The following is a 21639-nucleotide window of genomic DNA, read 5'->3' on the forward strand; positions in this document are numbered from 1 at the left end:
ATTCATCTCATGTTGAAAAACAATGAAGAAATAATGTAGCCCAACCAGAATTGATGCATGGAAACCTGAAAAGTTAGTTTGATAGTCCAATACTTTTTTGAATAATTAATGTTATATTTATCTTCACCTGTCAGTCAGATCAATTTTGACCTTGATTAATGCCAGTGCATCTAAAATGATTTGACTGACTGGTGGTTTATCAGCAGAACTTTACTCCTCGGTGGTCTTAAGATGTTTAGGTAAATGTGGACGTGCGGGGTTTTATGTAATACTACATTTGAAGTGACTTCCTCATGAGATTTTTCAAGATTTTTTCAATGAGTGTTGTATGTCTTCAATAGACTGTAAGCATAAGACAATACTGGAAACCATTTTCTCTGAGAAAGGGTTATTGTATTATTATCTGTCTCACGCTTTGGGACTGGTGATTTGAGGGATAAAATTTGAATTGCAAGTACTTATTGAATGCGGCTTTTTGACGTAGTTATTCTGGTCCTCAAACAAACTTGTATCCCTCTATCAGTATGAACATGTGTTGAAGGAAACTGAAAATAGCAAATTAAGGAGATAATAGTGCAACAAAATAGAAGATAATTTAAGATAATTATAATATGTGACAAAACATGTAAGTACATCAAACAATACTATACAAATACACACAAACCAAACTGACTTTATGGGGGAGTGAGGTTCTGGTTGAAGAGTGTATAAAAGTAATTGTTAGGATTTAAGTTAAGGATCGGACCCCAAAGTGATGATTAGTTGAATTGGAGGCAGGTGTGTCTCGTCCTGCTGCAGTCACCAGCCAGCCACATCCCCTGCCACACACAACACACAGGGAAAACACAGAAAGGAAGGAGACAACAGCAACAAACTAGATACACAAAAACACAAAGACCACAGTAATTTTGCCATATAAGTCCCGTTCAGCTAGATAGATAGAAAAATGTATGTGTGCCACAATATTTGAATAAAATATGTTAGTATGTGTAATATAATATTGTGGAGGGAATTTTAAAACGTCAGTCTCAACACAGAAGGCACACCGCATAAACAAGGCCATGTTGAAACTGTGTAGTCATCCTAAAAAAGGGAAAATTGCATGAAAATGATCTGACCTTCCAGTTACCCTCTTTAGTTTTTGTTCACATCAAAGCTGAATGGGTTCTTCGTTTTCTCCTTTTCAAGAATATATTGTAAATGTGACATAAGTGTAAGCCACTGTGCAGCCCAGTGAAAACAACCTTTATTACCGTTTTAGGATCAATGCTGTTGCATGTGGAGAGAGACGTGCAATCCCATGCTCCCCTCATTATGTGCCACGCTGCAGGTCATAAACTGCTGATTGGAGAGTGTGGCGAGTGGGTGTGACGTCCACCTTTTTGCATGTGAGGGAAACAGTATGTTTTATAACAGAGACCCAGGCTAAATCCATACGATCTGATCTCTGTCCTCACAAGCGGTATGTCTATACTGACACTATACTATCACGTGACTACACACGCACATACCGGTGTAAAGTGGAATGGATGCACGTGCTGGTGTACACAGGAAGCATTTCGTTTTTTAGTTGCTAAATTGTTGCAGATTGCTCAAGCTCAAATAATTTAAGCTTGTCTGCTAGCCATGTAAACAGTTTTGCATAGTTAAATGGATAATTTATTATTTTACAATAGCTGTTTTCGACGACAACAGGGTCAGGAATGCTTTTCATAGATTATCTAATTGTAATGACCAAAAAGACCCAATCAGCAAGCTGTTGTGATAACAACACAACACAACAAAACAAAACACACACTCTTTCCTCAGCCTCTCCTGTCTTCTTTCCCTCTGAGTTTACTGAGTTTGTCCCACATCCCCCACTCTGGAACACACACTTTTGTTGTCTGCTCCCTTCTGGCTCATCTTGTAAATTATTCACTCTCTTTCTACCTTCTCAGTCCCACCCTGTCATTTCATTTCATTCCATGCAAACACCTGCATTCTTTCAATGTCCTTACTGTGCTGTTTTTTATTTCGCTCTTCTCTCCTGCACCAATTTTGTTTCCCTTTTTGTTTCCCTTTATTTTCATCTGTCTTCCAACACTGGCTCATCGAGTGTAGAAAAAGCAAAAGAGACACAAGCTGATAATTGACCCCATCAAAAAAAACAAAACACAGACAAAATGATACAGAAACACACGCATGCACTTTAAAATTTGATGGATAAAGCAAGCTGAAGGTTGAATAAAAGCTGTTAGCCCCATGCTGTATGTTGTAGCTCTGCTGAGATATTGTCCAAAAGAAAACTAATCTAGGACAAGAAAGAAGTCAGCTGCTGAAATAGAAGCAGAAAAAGCAGAGAATCCTGAGAGAATCACTAAAACTGCATGAAAACAATTTACTAACAAAATGTTATTCATTACATTTGAGGAATGCAGAAAAACAATGCATTATATTAACAGTGCTTGTGCAGATAACTCCCTATGCTCACATGATAAGTCATAAGAACGCAGCAGCTACAACTGGTGAGCGAAAAGCTGGCGTTTTCTGAATAATTCATTTGGCTATATACACAGTTGAGGTCACCATGACCACTGCTGCAGTCAATCCAACACCAGCTTTGTCTCTGCACTGCAGCCACTTAGGAACCCAACATCTCCTCATGCAAATGCACATGAAATCAGTCTTTCCCATTTCCTCAATAAATAATCTCTTTCTCTCTACACTTTTAAACACAAGTAAGGGGCTATGTTACGTCATCGTCATTTGGAAGAGCACCCATTTTTACTCACATTAATCAGTAACACAGCTTAACCCTTTACTTAGTTTTAACCTTTGTTATTGTAAATACATTTCGATTGGGATCCATGCTTCTGAAAAATACAAACTTCTTTGAATGTGAACTATGGCTGAAATTGGGATTGTGAATATGGGCTATACATATAAATAGAATTTGATTGATGATTGAAAGACTAAAATGTATTTTTACAATAAAAATGTTTTATATGACGTTCAGCCCAGCATGACAGAATAGTCAAATAAAGAATCATATCAGAGATACAGTATAGGACAGGTTTCAACTCACAGAAACATTTTGAGGTCTTTATAGAAACCTGAGTAAAACTCATGTGCCGTAGTATGACATCAGGGCCAGATTGTAACGTCTGTTGCTTCAGCTCCTGTACAACACCAGAGCCCTTCTGGTGCTGTGAACGCTGAATGCTGTTACACACAGGTCCCTTGAAGCCTCGTCCTCAGATGAAAAATTGCTTTTTATGAAGGCTCCTGCTGGAGCAGCGTGCTCAGAATATAGAAAGGCATTGCCATTGGGTTTGTATACCGTTTGAAAGGACTGTAAAGAAAAACATAAGAAATGCCTTAAAAAATATAAAACAATACACCACGTCACTGCTGTTGCTTATTGATACTTATTACGACTTGTGACCCCCCTCTGGACACTCTCCAGAGTGAGCCATGCACACATAAAAAACGCTGCAGGAGTATTCACAACAACATAGAAAGCTATACAAACTAAATTTAAGTGAATGAAAAATCTCTTGTAACATATTATTGTTTAATGTGTTACAATCATCATCAACACGCCTTTCGGTGAATCCTGCGAAGGATCTCCGGCTGTATTCTCACATTGGCTCCTCCGAACAAATTTTTATATGTGAAACTCCGGAGGAAGTCAAGAGGCTCTCACTGTGACTTTGCATTATCATGAAAACAATAATCAAATGAAGCATCTTATAATATGGTGAATGATAGGTAGCTGCATATGAAGTGTGTATTTGACTGTTATAAACGCGGTGAAACTTATGAAAAGGCATTTTATAAAAATATAGCGCAAGAAAGGGGTGAAAATTATGTGAAAAAGCCTCAAATGCCACATTCTGCAGATCAAAGCTTATTCTTTTTTTTTGAGAAACCATTTCCGAGAAAAACACATAATTGATAATGATGACATTGTAGTGCACAGACGAATATCATGTTTCAACTCAAGCAATGCTCTAATCCTTAAGTTTCCCTCTGTGTGTGTTTGTGTGTTGTATGTTTGTGTGTTGTCTGTGTGTCTGTTTCCCCAGAGGTTCACCTTTGTGTCTCTGCCCACTGACGTCCTGGAGATCGAGGTGAAGGACAAGTTCGCCAAGAGTCGACCGATCATCAAGCGTTTCCTGGGGAAGCTCTCTGTCCCTGTCCAGAGGCTCCTGGAAAAACATGCCATCGGGTAAAACACACTCCCATTACACAAGTGTGGAGTCCCTCTCATCAGTCCACATATTATTCTTCTGCTTAATGAGTCCAGTCATCAGACTTCTGGAATGTTTCCCTAAATCCACCGGCTGAGGTGTTTGACAGGCTGTCGTCCCTTTAAATCTCATTTAACAATGTGATAGCTGCAGATTTATTTGCTATCAAGTCCTAACTGCATTTTATTGCTGGTCAGAGTCAATATTATCACAGCAACATCTGCATCTTCAATTCCCTTATCTCCCCCCCGATTCATCCTTCCTCCCTTGCACTCCCACTGTCTCTGTCTTTCGTTTGCAGGGATCGGGTCGTGAGTTACTCTCTGGGCCGCAGGTTACCGACAGATCATGTGTGTGGCCAGCTGCAGTTCCGCTTTGAGCTGACCACCTCCATTCACCAAGGTACATAAGGCATCATGACACCCAGAAGCATGAGCAGACGTTGTCATGTTTATCTCAAGTCATATCCTGTGTTTAAGTGTTTAAACTTCGAAGCCAACAACGACTGCACATGGAAGTATTGTTTTTTCTCATACTGCATGTTGTTATCTTCTGAAGTATTTGATGGCTGGTAATAGAATCTTTTTAGTTGACCATATTGGTGTGAGCATGCTGTGTAAACAGGATAAGATGTCAGGTTTCAAATTTTTCGTCTGTCAGCTGTCGCCTGCAAGAGACTGTATCAGCTGCCTCTAGAAAAATTACTTTCAACCTCCATTATGTAAATGTAAATGTCAGATCTTACTTTAAACTTAAGATCTTCACATATTTCTAACATAAGTTTGGACGGGAAAGAAGAGTGTGTTATGTTGAACAGTTGGACGCAAACACAAAACACAGACAGAACTAGAATACGGTGAATGTCAAAGCACCATGAAAAGTGTGTTTGGGTCTTTCCGCAGATGAGGATTCCCTGGTCATCGAGCCAGCCTGTCCTGAGGGGGAGAATGCAGAAGATGCCAACCACGCTGCTGATCCACCTGATGACGACACACTGAGCGTGGGACCAGACATGCCTGACCTTCCCTTAGATGCCTCTCCTAACTCTGAGACGTCTGCACCCCCAACCCCCTTAGCTGAGGAGTCAACACCTGAGGAGGTGCGACCTGGTGCTGAGATGGAGATGGAGGCGCCACCGGAGGTGGAGCAAGGATCCACGGAGGAGGAGAGAACAGAGAGGCAGGAGCCCCCGTCCACTGAGCCCCAGGTGGAACAGGAGGAGGGGGCCTCAGCTCCACAGCAGGAGGAGATCAGTGGAGTAGGGGAAAATGAGGGAGGAAAAGAAGACAGGCAGTCGGAGGAAGAAGAGGAGGACCAGATGGAAGTGTCAGCACCACAGGCGGAGGAGGTAACAGAGGAAGAAATGGAAGTTGGGCAGGAAACTCAGCTAAAGCCAGACTGTGACAATCCTGTAGCACTAACAACAAATGATGGGGGCACTACTTTGGAGGATCCCATTGAGGAAACCCAGGACGCTCCTGCAGAGCCAGCGGGCAGTGCCCAACAGGAGGGGACAGAGGGCGGAGAGAGAGGCTGCATCCCCTGTGCTTGCAAGTCCCTGTTCTCAAACCACAACTCCCATGCTCCCTCGCGCCGTAAAACCCGCCCCTGCTCCCTCCCTGTGTCAGAGCTGGAGACAGTGATCGCCTCGGCCTGTGGTGAGCCGGAGACACCGCGATCCCACTACATCCGGATTCACCACCTCCTTCACAGCCTCCCGTCGGCCCAACAGAGAGCTCCTAGCCAGGAGGAAGAAGAGGCCGAAGAGGGAGAGATCACAATCACCTCTCAAGAAACATCCTCCACATCACCTACGCTCAAAACATCCAAAGACAGAGAGGAGGAGGGGCAGGAGGACGAGGAAGAGGAGGATACTACCCAGTCTCCATCATTGGTACAGTCTGACATTCAGAATTTTTCAAACTTCATCACAACACTTCATTGACCCCACACACCACAGATCCCTACAGGCTACAGGGGACTAAAACTGACACAATTATTGAGGACATATTTGTGGAACAGAATCATAAACACAAAATCTTCACTTATGCATGACCCAGTTTTAAAGATATATGTAAAATAGGTATCTACCTACTAGTTCCACAAGTCTCTCTGTTTGTGGAATACATATCTCACAAACAGTTCATCTAATTAAATTATTACTTTTATTTTTTTCCGCTCTTTGTGGCTCAAGATTTAGATTTAATATTTTCTTCTGACAAATACAAACACTTGCCAAGTGTCAAAATTAACTTGAAAGTTTTATTATAGAGCATGTGCTTCAGACCAGCTAACTATGTATGGGGGTGCTGACCACAAAGTAAATTTCTAAAGTAAACTAATTAAAATCCAAATGTCCTCTTAGAACCTGTTTATGATGTTACAGTCCATAGTGAGGGTTAAAATGTAAAACCAAGTAATTTTTTATGATTCAATGTTCATGTCTGTATTTATCTGAAGGTCCTGGAGTGTCCAGGTCCTTGTTGCCGGCGGTCTCTCCCCCGCAGCCTCTCCATCGAACGCCTCTCTGAGCTTAACCAGCTCTTGGAGGGTGAAGGAGGGCACCCAGCCATCAGGAGGATCTCTCCCTCCTGTTTAGAGAATGAGGAGGGGGACTCCAGTACTGGAGGAGGAGGAAGAAGAGTCGGCGGGAGCACCAACAGACCTCCAAATGAAAACGAGTGTGAGTTTTGCGACACGTCCTGCTACAGCACGTCCTGCTACAGCACTTCCTGTTACAGTACATCCTGCTACAGCAACTCAGCCTATGAGGGGAGGAGCCGTTTCTGCAGCCACACCCGCCTGTCATCAGTGGACAGCAACAGGCTCTCTGGCAGCACTGTGTTCTCCTCGCAGGATGAAGAAGAAGATGAGGAGAGCGCCTTTGAGTCGGTACCTGATACAGCGAATGCACCCGAGGGCCAGGAGGCGGGCGGGGCAGGAGGCGAGAGGAGGACGGGGAGGTTAAAGGAGGCCAGAAGGGGAGAGCAGGGGGAACCAGCTGTGGCCGGACCCAGCGACAGAAACAGCATTGGTGAGATAAAACGTGATCTTCTTATTTGTTGTCTGCTGGAGTCTGGGCTAAAATGTGCGTTTGTTGTGAATTATTTATGTGTAACTTGTGATGTTTAAAATGATTAAATAGTATACGTTTATAGTGTTTAGTTAAATGCATGCCGAAGCAAAAAAGTAAGGTAATTCTATGTTATTTGATTTTAGTGCTAATACAAATGTGCTAGCTGCAATGCTTTTATTTTGAATAGTAAGTGAAGAAGTAATGTGCTGGGAAAGTGACAGTAGTGTAACTACACTGTGAACAAAAGACGTTATAGGCACCACTACTTAAAATAATAGATGTAAAGAAATTCAGAGGTCAGGCAAACAACACACACAGCCTTTCTGCAGGAGTAGGGGCTGATTGTTGGAACACATGGCTATGTTGTCATTTAAGATGCTTTCAACTTTAACTCGCTGGCAAAGTTTCATGTTGGACGAATAAGCTGCCAGGTCACTTTATTTGTCAAGGTCCAAACAACCCTGCAGTTGCTGTTTACATCCCAGTCAGGCGACGATAACTTTCTATGTCTCTGTGCTGGTAACAGCCAATGGACAGAGGCATCATGTTTTGGGGTTATCCGTCCGTACATATGTCTGTTGGTCCCATTTTATGTTCGCGACATCTCAGGAACGCCTTGGGGAATATTTGTTTGAACGGTACAAATTAATTTAATTTAATTTGGACTGCAGATTTTGGTGGTCCAAGTTTAAGGTCAAGGTCATGATGACCTCACAAACTATGTTTATGTTATTCTCGAATTTGATATCTTAAGATCAACTTAAGGGAATGTCTTCAAATCCGGTACATACATTCACTTGGTCAGAAGGTGACTTCACGAAGCACGTTTTGTCTATTATTTGAGTAGATATCTTGGAAAATGTTTTTTTGGACCATATACAGTGCCTTGCATAAGTATTCACCCCCCTTGGACTTTTCCCCATTATGTACTGTTACTAACTGGAATTCAAATAGACTTAAATAAACTTTTTCCCATTTGATCAACACAACATGCATAGTACTTTGGAGTTGCAAAATATATTTTATTGTGACACAAACAATAATGAGAACAAAAAGTTGTCGTCTGTTAGGTGCATTAGTATTCACCCCCCTGTGTCAATACTTGGTAGAACCCCCTTTCGCTGCAATTACAGCTGCAAGTCTTTTGGGGTATGTCTCTACCAGCTTTGCACATCTAGAGATGGAAATGTTTGTCCATTCTTCTTGGCAAAAAAGCTGAAGCTCAGTCAGATTGGATGGCGACTGTCCCTGAACCTCAATTTTCAAGTCTTGCCATAGATTCTCAATTGGATTTAGGTCTGTGCCTTGGCTGGACCATTTTAAGACATGAACAAGCTTTGATCCAAACCATTCCTTTGTAGCTCTGGCTGTATGTTTAGGGTCATTGTCCAGCTGGAAGAGGAACCTCCGTCCCAGTCTCAAGTCTTTTGCAGACTGCATCAGATTTTCTTCAAGAATTTCCCTGTATTTAGCTCCATCCATCTTACCCTCAGTTCTGACCAGTTTGCCTGTAACTGTTGAAGAGAAGCATCCCCACAGCATAATGCTACCACCACCATGTTTCACTGTTGGGATGGTGTGCTCAGGGTGATGGGCAGTGTTGGGATTCCGCCACACATAGCGTTTTGCATTGAGGCCAAAAAGTTCAATTTTGGTCTCATCTGACCAGAGCACATTCTTCCACAAGCTGGCTGTGACTCCCACGTGGCAAACTCCAAATGGAATTTTTTATGGATCCCTTTCAACAACGGCTTTCTTCTTGCCACTCTTCCATAAAGGCCAGATTTGTGGAGTAGACTACTAATAGTTGTCCTGTGGACAGATTCTCCCACCTCAGCTGTGGATCTCTGCTGCTCCTCCAGAGTAACAATGAGCCTCTTGGTTGCTCCTCTGATAAATTTTCTCCTTGTCCGGCTTTTCAGTTTGGGTGGACGGCCTTGTCTTGGTAGGTTTGCGGTTGTGCCATATTCTTTTCATTTTCTTATGATGGATTTTATGGTGCTCAGAGAGATGTTCAAAGCTCTGGATATTTTTTTATAACCTAACCCTGCTTCATATTTCTCCACAACTTTATCCCTGACCTGTTTGGTGAGCTCCTTGGTCTTAATGATGCTGTTTGTTCAGAAATGATCTATAACAAACTCTCAGTCCTTCACAGAACAGGTGTATTTATACTGAGATTAAATTGCAGACATGCTGACCCTATTTTCTAAGTATGTGACTTGCAAATGTGACTTGTGAAGGCAATTGGTCGCACCAGATTGTTTTTAGGGGTTTCACAGTAAAGGGGGTGAATACATATGCACTCAACACTTTTCAGATTTTTATTTGTAAATAATTTTGAAATCCATTTAATATTTTCCCCCACTTCCAAATGATGAACTATTTTGTTTTGGTCCATTACGTAAAATCACTTTGAAATAAATGTTAATCTGTGGTTATACCATGACAACATGTAGAAAAGTACAAGGGGGGTGAATACTTATGCAAGGCACTGTATGTTTCTCTTTGCCTTGGACTGATCATCTCCCTTTCCTGTTAGCCTGTTTGTGATACGTTTGGAGCCACTTTCGTCTTTGTCAACTGTCACCAAACATTGATTGAAAAACAGATAATAGAAAAAATATAAGAAAGTGTTAATGTATGAAATAATTCAGTTAAACAAGAAGTTGAGAGAAGCAGAATGCTGACATTGGTGACATGGCTCTGGATGTACTGATGACATTTAGTACAGTGTGGAAAAGTATGTTACAGTATGGTGAAACATTATTCAAGACACAGCCATTATATGAACACCTGCTCTTGTTTGAGGATTTCTGTTTGGTGATTTGCTCCCCAAAGTGGAGACTGACAGAGGTAGGTAGAAAAGTAAAAAGTTTATTGCTCAACAAAAAGCAAAATAGGAGCAGGAAGTGGAGGTAGAGAGCAGGCTGGCTGGCAGAGTCCCAGAACAGGAGCTGAGCTCATGGAAGAAACTCTGCACTGAAGACACAAAGGCGAGCAGCAAGGCACAGAGGATTACCTGAGCAAACAGAGAAAAACACAGGTAAGGCACTTCAAAAACCACTGACTGTTCACTGAGGAAATAGAAAGCAGTGCACTACTGAACGAGACTCAATTATCGGGCAGAGCAGTGGAGTGAAGAGCAGAATTAAAGGCAAGTAGATGAAGGGAAGCAGGTGTGCCTTGTCTGCTGCAGGGGAAGCCAGCCACGCCCCCTGCCACACACACATGCCCTGCAGGAGAAAGAACAGAAAGAACACACAAAATCTTGCAACAAAACGAAAAGCAACACAGAATCATCACAAAAGGAGCATGATTTAAATATTTTGACCTTAGTTCATTCGGGAACATTGTTGAATCTTTAGATTAAACATTGTGTTTTGGGGAGAAGGAGCAAAGTCCTTATACTACATGAAACATGTTATAAATCAAATAATCAAATAATATATAAATAACATTGTACAATATTGAAAATATTGTTGATTTCAACGGTTCAACTACTGGGTAGAAGAGGCAACAGTAAGTAGAAGACAATATAACTACGATAAGTGTTTCTGATTTAGGTGATGAAAAAATGTACAACAATTTAATTCGCATCCCTCGGAAGATGTGGTCTACCCTTGGCCATGAGGTCTGCCTGTGAAATGTGAAATGTGACAGTTTGGTCATCAGCGAATTTCCCTGATTGCTGCTGTCAAGCCACATAGCCAAAGTATGTCAGACAGTAACGTTTTGTTGTCCCTTGGTGTTTTAACATGTACTGTTAGCTTTTCGGTTGAGTTTAAGCTTGATACTTGGTTCGTCCATGAAGCGCAATGAACCATGGGATAGGTTGAGCTGGGAAAGATCCACCCCTTGAAATGGGACATTCTAGTTCCACCGCTATGACGCAATGGGTCTTCAACCCAAACACAACCAATAAGATATCTTTCTTGCTACCCACCTGAACAACGATTACACTTTGAAAGTTGGAAAAAGTTCAGGTAAACAGCAAAATCAGTCTTATCAGTCTGTGGGAGTGTGAGGGGGGAAGCCTCACTACAGGAGGTTAGTGTGGTAATCAGTTGAAGAACAGAAACTTTACCTGGGCGTACAATCTTCTTTATGCTATGTTTGCAGCATAGTTTCTTTTTATTCTTCCATAATATCAGTCAGAAATACTGACAAAGTTTTCCATTGCAATGATGAGGCTGATGTGAACAAACCATTGCTGTCATAATTTACATCAGTTACAGACTGTATTCTGAACAAAAGGACAGTCAGCAGAACATCTTTCGTCGTTGATAGCTTTTGTTGTGATTTGTTGACTCGTGAATCGTGTCTGCTTTGGGGATTAATATCTACCCAGTGGATTCACTCTTCCTCATTAATGAGATGGAATCGTATGGATTATCCGATGGACTGCAGCGGATCTGACCATATCTCCATCTCAATGCATGTTCTGTTTAGCTCTACTTTGCATTAGCACACATTTCCCCTCATCTGGATCACATATTCACTCACAGATAGTGTTTTAAGGCAGAGGAAAACACTGTCAGAGACTAACTACATAGAGGCCAATGACAGTGCAGCTTACAGTGAGTCAAGTATTGTGTAATGCACCAGGAGACACTTGATCAATCTGAATTACCAATCTTTTCAGTAGACAGAATGTTGCATTAACTCAAATGTTAAAATCTTTTGCACTGAACATCAATGTGTATGCAAGTAGGCATTGATATTATTACACAGATTAAATCAAACCCTTGTGAGCTGGTCCGTTTTTACATTAATTTCCTTTAACCCACATTTCAAACTAAAGGTCCCCAAATCCACCAGCATTGAAGAAAGTCTAAGAGGGAGAAAGCAAAGTTAACTGAAATCATTTTATATTTTTATAGTTTGGGAATCAGAAGAGGTTTAACTAAATACAAATATGTCAATGAACCCGTGAAAAAAGTTTAATTATGTTATTATGTTATTATATCTTCTTTAATGGACTCATCTCATTAATCCCATTCATTTCTTGTAAATAACATATTACTAGATGTAAAGTTTGGCTGTTTTAGCTGTGATAGTGTCTCCATTAAGGATAGAAAAAAGCATTATGTTATTCAGTATAATATTTTGTGTATTTACACGCTAACGAGCTATATTCTCTGCTGAGAGCTTAGTGGAGACCAAACCAGAGCTAAAAGGAAACTGCTTAATGGATGCGTAAATAGGAAAATTTGGCAAACTCATTAGCATAATTCAAGATGGTGATAATATGAAAATGTTTACAGTTTATTCCACTGCCTCAAGTGGACAACGGAATAGATTAATATAATAATTTGGAAACTGTGTAAAATAAAAAATAAGGGAAATAATGCTTCAAGTATACAATGAGTCTTTTCCCAGTTTGTAAGGGGGTACAGCGTATCCCAAGCTTCATGGTCATTTATCCCATACTGTCTCTCTGATGTCCCGTAGGCTCAGACTTCTCCCCTCCTGTCGGCCATCTTCCAGTCCTGCGACCCAGCCATGACCTTAACCATTATCCTGCTGCCACTGACCAAGCCTTACCTCCAAGTAAGAACTAACAGCTCCCAGTCTTACTCTGGAGTCTCATCCCAACACCTTGGTTTGCTGTGACTGTGGTTCACTGTCTGTGCATGCTGCCATGAACCTTCACTTTTATGATATGTTCCACCTCTTCTTTGTTTGCCATCATCATCCCTTCCTTGCATATTCCTTCATTTTGAGATGTTACGCCCGGGCCACACAGGCTGCAGAACATCTTGCTTTTTATTCAGGTGCCCATCACATCAGTTAAGTGACAAGCTCCTATGTCCCACAATAGGTGCGGGTTTGCACCTATTGTTTCCCAGGTGTTGTCCTGCTCTGTGCGGCTTGCTTCATGGTTGGATTTGCACTCAGTATTCGATGGATGCAGGAATCACTCGTCGTCATTTATTCAGGCCCAAACTCCACTTAGCTTTCATGGCATCATCCAACTGAGAATCACAAAACAGTTTCCTTTTTTATAACTCATTTTTTTGTGATTTATAGTGTGGATGCTGTCTGGCTCTTTAAATAAAGTAGTAGTATAAACTATTTCTGAGTATTCTTGAGTTTTAGAGTCATTTATCTGTCTATTTCTGAACAGAGGACATGCAAAGCTAGGCTTGTCCTGACTCCAGCGTTGGTTTAACACACATTAATGGAAGTGGTGTCCCTCCTCCCTTCTCATTCTTAGAAATAAAACAAACGAGGGTGTTTACAAAGTGTTGAAGTCACAAGAGACGCATTGCATGTGTCACTGATGAGTGTTCAAGCACTTTCTTTTCACCCTTACTAATCCAAATTCTTAAAACTTGGCTATTTGGAAATACAGAGTCTGGTTTGATACTTACAGTGTATATGAAATGTGTATCTGACTCACCAACATTACAGCTGTGGCAAACTTGGCAAACCTTATTTTTCAGGAGGAAACGGATCCAAATACCAGAGGTTAAAATGCTAAATGAAAGATATTATTGAGTTTATGTTGAAGTTGGAGAATATGATTTGATTCAGTCTGCTTGTGGGAAGATGTACCACTGGGTTTGGATTTCCTGGAACTACGGAAACACAGCTCAGCGATGGTTACGCAGAAGTGTTATTAGACACTGCCAGCAGAGATCATATTAAACAGACAACACACATTTTCCGCCTGTCATCAAATTAGACACGATATTCAGTATAAGACCATCAACATATAAACTACCACCAGCTATGTTTTTCAGTTTTACTGGTGACTCTGAGACACACTGGCCTAAGAATCTAACCTGGTTCATGGTTTGTACACTCCAGGATGCAGGATTTGAATTTTCACTTCATTTTTTCTGTTTGTTTACATTTCTGTGGTTTTGTTTGCAGTGTTTACATTTCCTTGGATTTCTAAAGGGAATAATTCATGAATCTTGTTGAAAAATATCTGGCTTATTGAAAAGACTGATATTTATGAGCGCGATTTGGTGCAGCTCAAAGTAAAAATCCATCTTATGAATTTAAATGTGTTTTTTATATGTTAGATTCAGTTACAGTTCAGAAGGATATCATCACTTCTGATGTTCATGAATCTGCTTAGAATTCATACAAGAAAGATGCTGAAATTCCAGAACCTCTGTTTTCTTCAGTATCACAGTGATTCAGGGATAGTTGCAATTTACAGGAAATAGAAAATAACCTATTCTTTCTTATAGTTGCCTGTTTTCCAAAGATGTGAAAAATAAAGGAACACAATCTCAATTTGTATTCTACTGTAACAGGAGCCCCAAATCATCTACTACAGAATATAACCAATGTGAAGTTCATTCCTCCAAGTACTCTACAGCAGAGTATAGAAGGCTCCTGACACCATGATTTGGACCCACTTATGACACATAGAGTCACTACAGCTCCTCATTTACATCTAGTGACACTCAGCAGTATTTTGTGCAAAGCCGACATCCTGACCACTGTCAGATTTGTGTAGAAACTAAGGGAACATGTGAGTGTCATGATTAAATCACACATTCACCTAGAACCTGATCCACATCACCTTCAGCCTGATGAGTGTGTGTCTGCATGTGGGTTGGTGTGTGTTTGTGTGTATGTGGACAGAGAAATCATGACAGCCAATAGAGGGGTTTTCTCACCTGCTGGAGACAGTCTTCATCTTTCTCCTCCTCAGAGCTGAGAAAGCTGGTCACTCATTGTGGCATGTCAGACAGCCCCAACGACAACAACAACAGATTTCAATGCCAGTCATCAACATTGACACAGGTTACAAAAAGTACAGTCGTCATTTCAGCGTTATACTTGGAGTTCTTAATGAATCAACTGTGACAACGACTGTAATTGAACCATAGTGAATCACCTCTGCAGTTGTTCTCAGCTTTCTGGATATTTTACAACGTTGTTTTGGTTTTACAACAACCCACTCTAGCGTATGTGTCAATCACCAGTAACAGCAGGAGCAGCCGGATGTACACTGTGAAAAATATTGAATAAACTTACTTTAAAACTGCCATTCACCAAACAGCAGACAAACTAGGTCAGACAGTATGGAATTTTAGAATGTGACCAAATCAAGTTTTGCTAGTGAAACAACAGAGAATTGTTAATCAAGAGGTGGTTCCAGATCTTATTATTAGTTTGGTTTTTTTTTAAATGTACAGATAGAAAACTACAAAGCAATGTAGGCAGACAACCAGGTAATGTCACCCTTTGGTTAATAACACCAGATTCTACTGAGTTGTGGCGCTTCTCATTGGGGTTAATGACATTCATAAGGATTCTGTTTTCATCCGGTTAATTTGTGCCACTTTCTGGACAGTGACACAGAAGAGCAATTTCGCCCTGTTAACCCCTCCTCACCCTCTCTGCTGCAATAGACTGGGAAGCTCGCATCGACAGCCACGGCAGAGTTTTCTATGTGGACCACGTCAACCGCACTACAACCTGGCAGAGGCCAAGCAACAGCGGCAAGTGTAACCATGGCATCCCTCGCTCAGGGTCCACCCAGCAGATGGAGCAACTCAACAGGAGGTCAGACTCGAGAGAGAGAGAGAGAGAGAGAGAGAGAGAGAGAGAGAGAGAGAGAGAGAGAGAGAGAGAGAGAGAGAGAGAGAGAGAGAGAGAGAGAGAGAGAGAGAGAGAGAGAGAGAGAGAGAGAGAGAGAGAGAGAGAGAGAGAGAGAGAGAGAGAGAGAGAGAGAGAGAGAGAGAGAGAGAGAGAGAGAGAGAGAGAGAGAGAGAGAGAGAGAGAGAGAGAGAGAGACTGGAAGTTGTCTTTTATGACAGCATAGCAGTGTATCATGTTACAAAGAGAAGCAAATGGATTTTGAGTAATAACAAGAACATGGCATGAAATAACAGGATGAAATGACCATTCATCATCATAAAACTGAATTTGACAACACTATCAAAATTTGTTAGGCTATTTTATCTCTTAAAGTGATTGTTGTTTTATAGCATGATTAATAAGAAGTCAACTTGGCAACAATAAGCTGCTGAATAATGACTCTAACCCTTACCCATTTTCTTTGATATTATTATTTATATTAAATATGCAAACCCACCCATAAATGCTAAAATATTTGTCCTTCTAAAATGCTAAACTTGTTAATTTTGAACGTTTAATTCAAGTGTTATGTGCAGAAAACTGTACACTGCACACCGTAACAAGAAAACTCACCTTAAAGGGGACATATTATGAAAATTCCACTTTTGTAGTGCTTCTACACATTAGTTTGGGTATCTGGCATGTCTACCGTCCCAAAAACTCTGGAAAAAAATCACTCCTGCGGTTTGTTGTGGTTCCTCTATTTCAGAAACTATGTGCTAAAGTGCGTCCAATGGAATTTCCCCCGAAATAGACGTCATAGTCGAAAAATGCCCATTTAGTACATTCCCCCATAGCTCTATGCACTCCCCCATTATCGGTCCACCGGTGTCCACCATTTCATTCTTGCAAGCCTTGGAAACACTTGGATTAGCTAACTAGCATTATGAATCGGTGGTCGGCTGCAAACATGTCTTCATGTGACCCCAGCTTCAGAAGACACAAGATTGAGATGTATTGAGTTCATATATGATGGCAACGTTCCTGCCACCACTTTGAATCGGACTGTTTTATCAACCTGGGCCAATATAACGCTGGATTCTCTAAAAGGTTGTTATTGAAAGAGGGGTCGGTGCCATCTTTCCATGGCAATACTGAAGACGAGGGAAATGTAAGTATTTTTTTTTTTTATAATTCTGGTATTTGCTTCTTTTAGACATTTTGTGTGGAGGCTAGTGCCGTTAGCATGTTGTGCCGTGTGTTTGAGGCGAGTATGTAGTGGTGGGGGATAGGGAGAGATTTTACAGGAGTTTTCATTAATCGAGGACGGCTGGCGAGTCCACGGTGAACGGTGATCATATGGCCCCTCCGCTCGAGGGGCCGTAGCACCTACTACGAGCCCCTTAGCAGCTACTACGAACCCCGGTAGTAGCTGCTACGAGCTCTGGTTGTAGCTGCTGGAGCTTGAAGTTAGCTACGGATTCTTGTAGCAGCTGTTAAGAGCTCCGGTTGTAGCTGCTGGAGCTTGAAGTTAGCTACGGATGCTTGTAGCAGCTGCTAAGAGCTCCGGTTGTAGCTGCTGGAGCTTGAAGTTAGCTACGGATGTTTGTAGTAGCTGCTAAGAGCTCCGGTTGTAGCTGCTGGAGCTTGAAGTTAGCTACGGATGCTTGTAGCAGCTGCTAAGAGCTCCGGTTGTAGCTGCTGGAGCTTGAAGTTAGCTACGGATGCTTGTAGCAGCTGCTAAGAGCTCCGGTTGTAGCTGCTGGAGCTTGAAGTTGGCTACGGATGTTCGTTGAAGCTGCTAAGAGCTCCGGTTGTAGCTGCTGGAGCTTGAAGTTAGCTACGGAAGTTTGTAGTAGCTGCTACGAGTGTCGGCCGTAGCGAACTTCCAGCCCAGTGCTGAAGTGGGGGAAAAATCTAATTTTAAAAGCCAAACAATGTACAAACAGTATGTGAAACATAAATAACATATCAATTAACTGCTGTCTTTAAATGGTCTTCACCATTTAAAGACCATTTATTTATCGTCTTTACGATAAATAGAATAATATAATTATAAAAAGAAAATATAGTAAATACAAAAAAGTGCAAAATGTCCAACTTTTTCCCCAATTTGTATTACAGATTACATGGATAACCTGTTGGACCTCATCTTTCACGAGGTTTTTCAGAACCCGGCCCCATATGTGAATGAGGTGCTGAAGATCTCAAAACCTGAGGATCTCTCTGCCTAGTATGAGAAACCTGACAAGCAGGAAGTTATAGCCAGCTATGTGTCGAGTTTCAATCAAGGGCAGGTCTGAACCCTGTATAACTTCCCTGAGCATCAGGGAACACTCTGCGTATCTGGAGCACCGAGCAGGAGGGCAGGACCACCCTGATTCTCCAGCCCAGAGGGCCCCAACACCAGCTCACAAAGCTTCTGTACGCCAAATACCTGTAACGGCTGAGCAAAGTTCACATTGTATTTAGAGAATAAAAGGTGACACACAAATATAAAGTGTTCCTTTGTTTACAGAATAGCTACTGATGGCACAAATTGTATTTTTGTAATGAACATATTTATTATACTTGGTATTTTTTGTATTTATTACCTCTGTCCCAGCCAGTACATTTAATAACTATGATTAAAAAGCTCTGTGGCAATCTTTCTAGCAATCTTTCTGACAATAAAAGTTTATAGAAACAGTTGTGTGCTTTTAATGTTTGATATGTAACATGTCAACAATTGACATGTGTAAGATGAGCAGTTAGCAAAGTAATACAGAGGGAAGAGTAATTTATGTATTTTATTCCTCAGTCATAATTTTATTGCAGAAATGACTGATATCTCATGCATAAAAAAAAAAAAAAAACTTACTGCTCTATTCCTTTTAGACATAAAGGCCCATAATCTGCCCTGCCTTGAATGCATTCTGTAGTGAGAACACATTCAAACACATGTCCTACACCTCCATGAGAGGGGGGAGGGGTGAGAAGGGGGAGGGATGAGAGGGGTGAAAGGGGGTGGGGTAAGAGGGGGGCGGGGCCCTCAAAACAGCTTGATCTGAGGAGGTCTGTTTTAGACAGAGTAAAAAGGTGCTGTTTTAAATGATCCTTGGGGTATTTTTACCAAAAAATGTTACAGACATTTCATTAAGACCCCAAGGAACCATATCAACTGTGGTGAAATGGGCATAATATGTCCCCTTTAATGGAAAATACCAAAATGCCATATTGATATATTGTTCATCATTGATCTGTATATGAAGGAGGAAGTGTTGTAAGAGGGAAGAGAAAAACACAGGTCCTGTAGTGGGGTTAGGCTGACCTCTTGTGACTGGAGATGGAACTACAGCTATATTGTTCAACCGATGCAGAAAAAAGTTCAAAGCAAGGCTCCAAAAATGTTTTCGCTTGAGTACTAGTAGTACTGAGAGGGAGTAAAATAGTGAAATGTTAAAGGTGCAGATACACTTTTAGAACTCAGCAGTACCTCCTAAACCAAACACATGCACGTGTGTCATTCGTGCAGGTATCAGAACATCCAGAGGACGATGGCCACAGAGGAGGAAGGAGGCAGTCAGAGGTTGGAGAGGAGCAGCAGCACAGAGACTGATTCTGACTCTGCTCCGACAGGTACACTACTGATCCTCTTCGCATGTTCAAGTCCCGTCGTCTTTACGCAAGATACCAACTGCACTGAGAGTTAATTTGTGGGACTATTGATTTGTTTTTAGTATATATAGATAATTAATCATGAATCAATAAAAAATGTTTATATTGCTATTGTCTGTCTGCAGGCCCCTCCTCCCCTGTCAATCACCAGAAGATCAGCCATCTCCTCCAATCACCTGCTGTCAAGTTCATCACACACCCGGAATTCTTCACTATGTTGCATAGTAACTATGTGAGAAGTAAACACAGACACATAACCATTCTTGTACTTCTATCTTAGTGAGGACACTCATCCTAATCCTCACCTTAAAGCAACTCTTAAGCCTTAAACAGTCCAAAATGGTTTGTCACTGAAGTGCAATGAATCCTGGGAGAGGTCGGCAAGTGAAGACTTCCCCATGGAGCCTTTTTTTTCCAGGAGATGGAATGACGCATTTTCCAGCCACTTTGGAGACAGCCTAGTCCACACAAAATCTGCACACAACATATACAAGGCAAAACTAGATAAGTCTCTACATGCTACAAAGTTAGCAGCATGTAGCATGTATCTGTTTGTTTCTTCTAAATAAAATACCGTTAATATTGTGCCAAACGGAAGTGTAACGAAAAAAAATTGTGTAGTAAATGTGACGATGTGGAAACCTTCTTGGCTAGATACTCGAACCATCTTTCCCTCGTAAATCTCACAAAGTATACCTGTTTTCCAGACAGCCTACAGGATGTTCACCAGCAGCAGCTGCGTAAAGCACATGATCCTGAAGGTGCGCCGCGATGCCAGGAACTTTGAGCGGTACCAACACAACCGGGACCTGGTGGTTTTCCTCAACAAGTTCGCAGACATGCAGATGGAGCTGCCGAGGGGCTGGGAGATCAAGACCGACCCCCAGGGCAAGGTATCACATTGCACACACATGTAGAAGACGTTTGAATTGATCCGCAGGAGGGGATGGAGGTTGATACCTGATCTTCAGCAGCGCGTCACACTGGGGGAAGCTAACGAGGCGAAACAGATCAAGGACAGAACACTTGACTGATACTCGTGTTCAGCTGTTTCTCTGTGATACATTAAGCTGCACAACCACCAGAGAAGGTCAGTTACTACAAAGTCCACAGTCAATCATGTGCAGCCGAGATTACAGACCACAATATGAATCCAGCAACATGCACTCTCCAAAGGAATGGACCGGTGATGGTCTGTTATATTAGATGATAATAGTGTAGTTTTTGGGATGTCCTTTTGTCCTTTAGTCATATAATCTGAATATGGAGAGATAATTTGAAAATTCATATTTTCCTTCACGTACTGTAATTAAATCATTCAAATCCATATTTTTTCTCCCGGCTCCTCAGTCTTTCTTTGTGGACCACAACAGTCGAGCAACAACCTTCATAGACCCTCGGATCCCTCTGCAGAACGGCCGACTGCCGGGCCCCCTCGCCCACAGGCAGCACCTACAGCGACTACGCAGCTACAGCGCAGGGGAGGTACGAACACGTCAACTTAATGCATTGTTCATAAAGTTAGTTTTAGGGGAGCAGCTTTGTTAAGTGTGGCGTCAATGACTCAGGATATATGGTTTGCAAAAAACGCACCTGAACTCAAAAATGACAAAAGATTATCAAATGCTTTAACTCCACAATTTAAAGCAACTAAGAGACTAAACAATAAATTACACACTTAATTTCCTTTTCACAACTGTTCCATTAATCCGCTTAGTAATCGTATACATTGACTTGAACAGGTAGATGTTGACACCTGCCAGGCTCTGGGCCAGCCGCACCTCCATTGGTGTCCACTGGCTGCTGGGTCATCAGCTAGCCAGATGTTCATAGATCTTATCTCTGAATATTTCCTTGTGCCGGGGAAGTGCAAATACCTGACACTCAGAGCAGCTAATCTTTCTCAGGAGCTGCTCACTCCTCAAATCGTGTCCGGTCTTCTTAGCCGTATCCAAACAATGGCCTTCTCTGCCTCTTGTGATAGCTCCTTAGTGGATCTGTGTAGCTCCTTGCCCTGTAGTCTAACGCCGGGTTGACACCGGACGAGGAAGCGACGCGGAAGCGAGGCAGTAGCGCTAATCCCTAAAGCGCCGGTGCTTGGTGGTTCACACCGGGCGCGGT

At 41.7% G+C, this 21639-nt stretch overlaps 1 protein-coding gene across 1 annotated transcript in view; it reads left to right on the forward strand.

The window, feature by feature from the left end:
• LOC133932784 (E3 ubiquitin-protein ligase HECW1) overlaps nucleotides 1-21639 on the forward strand; it is a 66301-nt gene that overhangs the window by 27462 nt on the left and 17200 nt on the right. Inside the window, exons 9-18 of the mRNA XM_062379630.1 lie at nucleotides 4071-4213; nucleotides 4537-4637; nucleotides 5138-6129; nucleotides 6696-7269; nucleotides 12766-12864; nucleotides 15693-15846; nucleotides 19376-19479; nucleotides 19644-19750; nucleotides 20226-20411; nucleotides 20869-21003. Coding sequence (XP_062235614.1) covers nucleotides 4071-4213; nucleotides 4537-4637; nucleotides 5138-6129; nucleotides 6696-7269; nucleotides 12766-12864; nucleotides 15693-15846; nucleotides 19376-19479; nucleotides 19644-19750; nucleotides 20226-20411; nucleotides 20869-21003 — 2595 coding nt within the window. The remainder of the gene's footprint in view (nucleotides 1-4070; nucleotides 4214-4536; nucleotides 4638-5137; nucleotides 6130-6695; nucleotides 7270-12765; nucleotides 12865-15692; nucleotides 15847-19375; nucleotides 19480-19643; nucleotides 19751-20225; nucleotides 20412-20868; nucleotides 21004-21639) is intronic.

The sequence above is a fragment of the Platichthys flesus genome, chromosome 21, assembly GCF_949316205.1.
Source record: "Platichthys flesus chromosome 21, fPlaFle2.1, whole genome shotgun sequence".
Classification (NCBI taxonomy): domain Eukaryota; kingdom Metazoa; phylum Chordata; class Actinopteri; order Pleuronectiformes; family Pleuronectidae; genus Platichthys; species Platichthys flesus.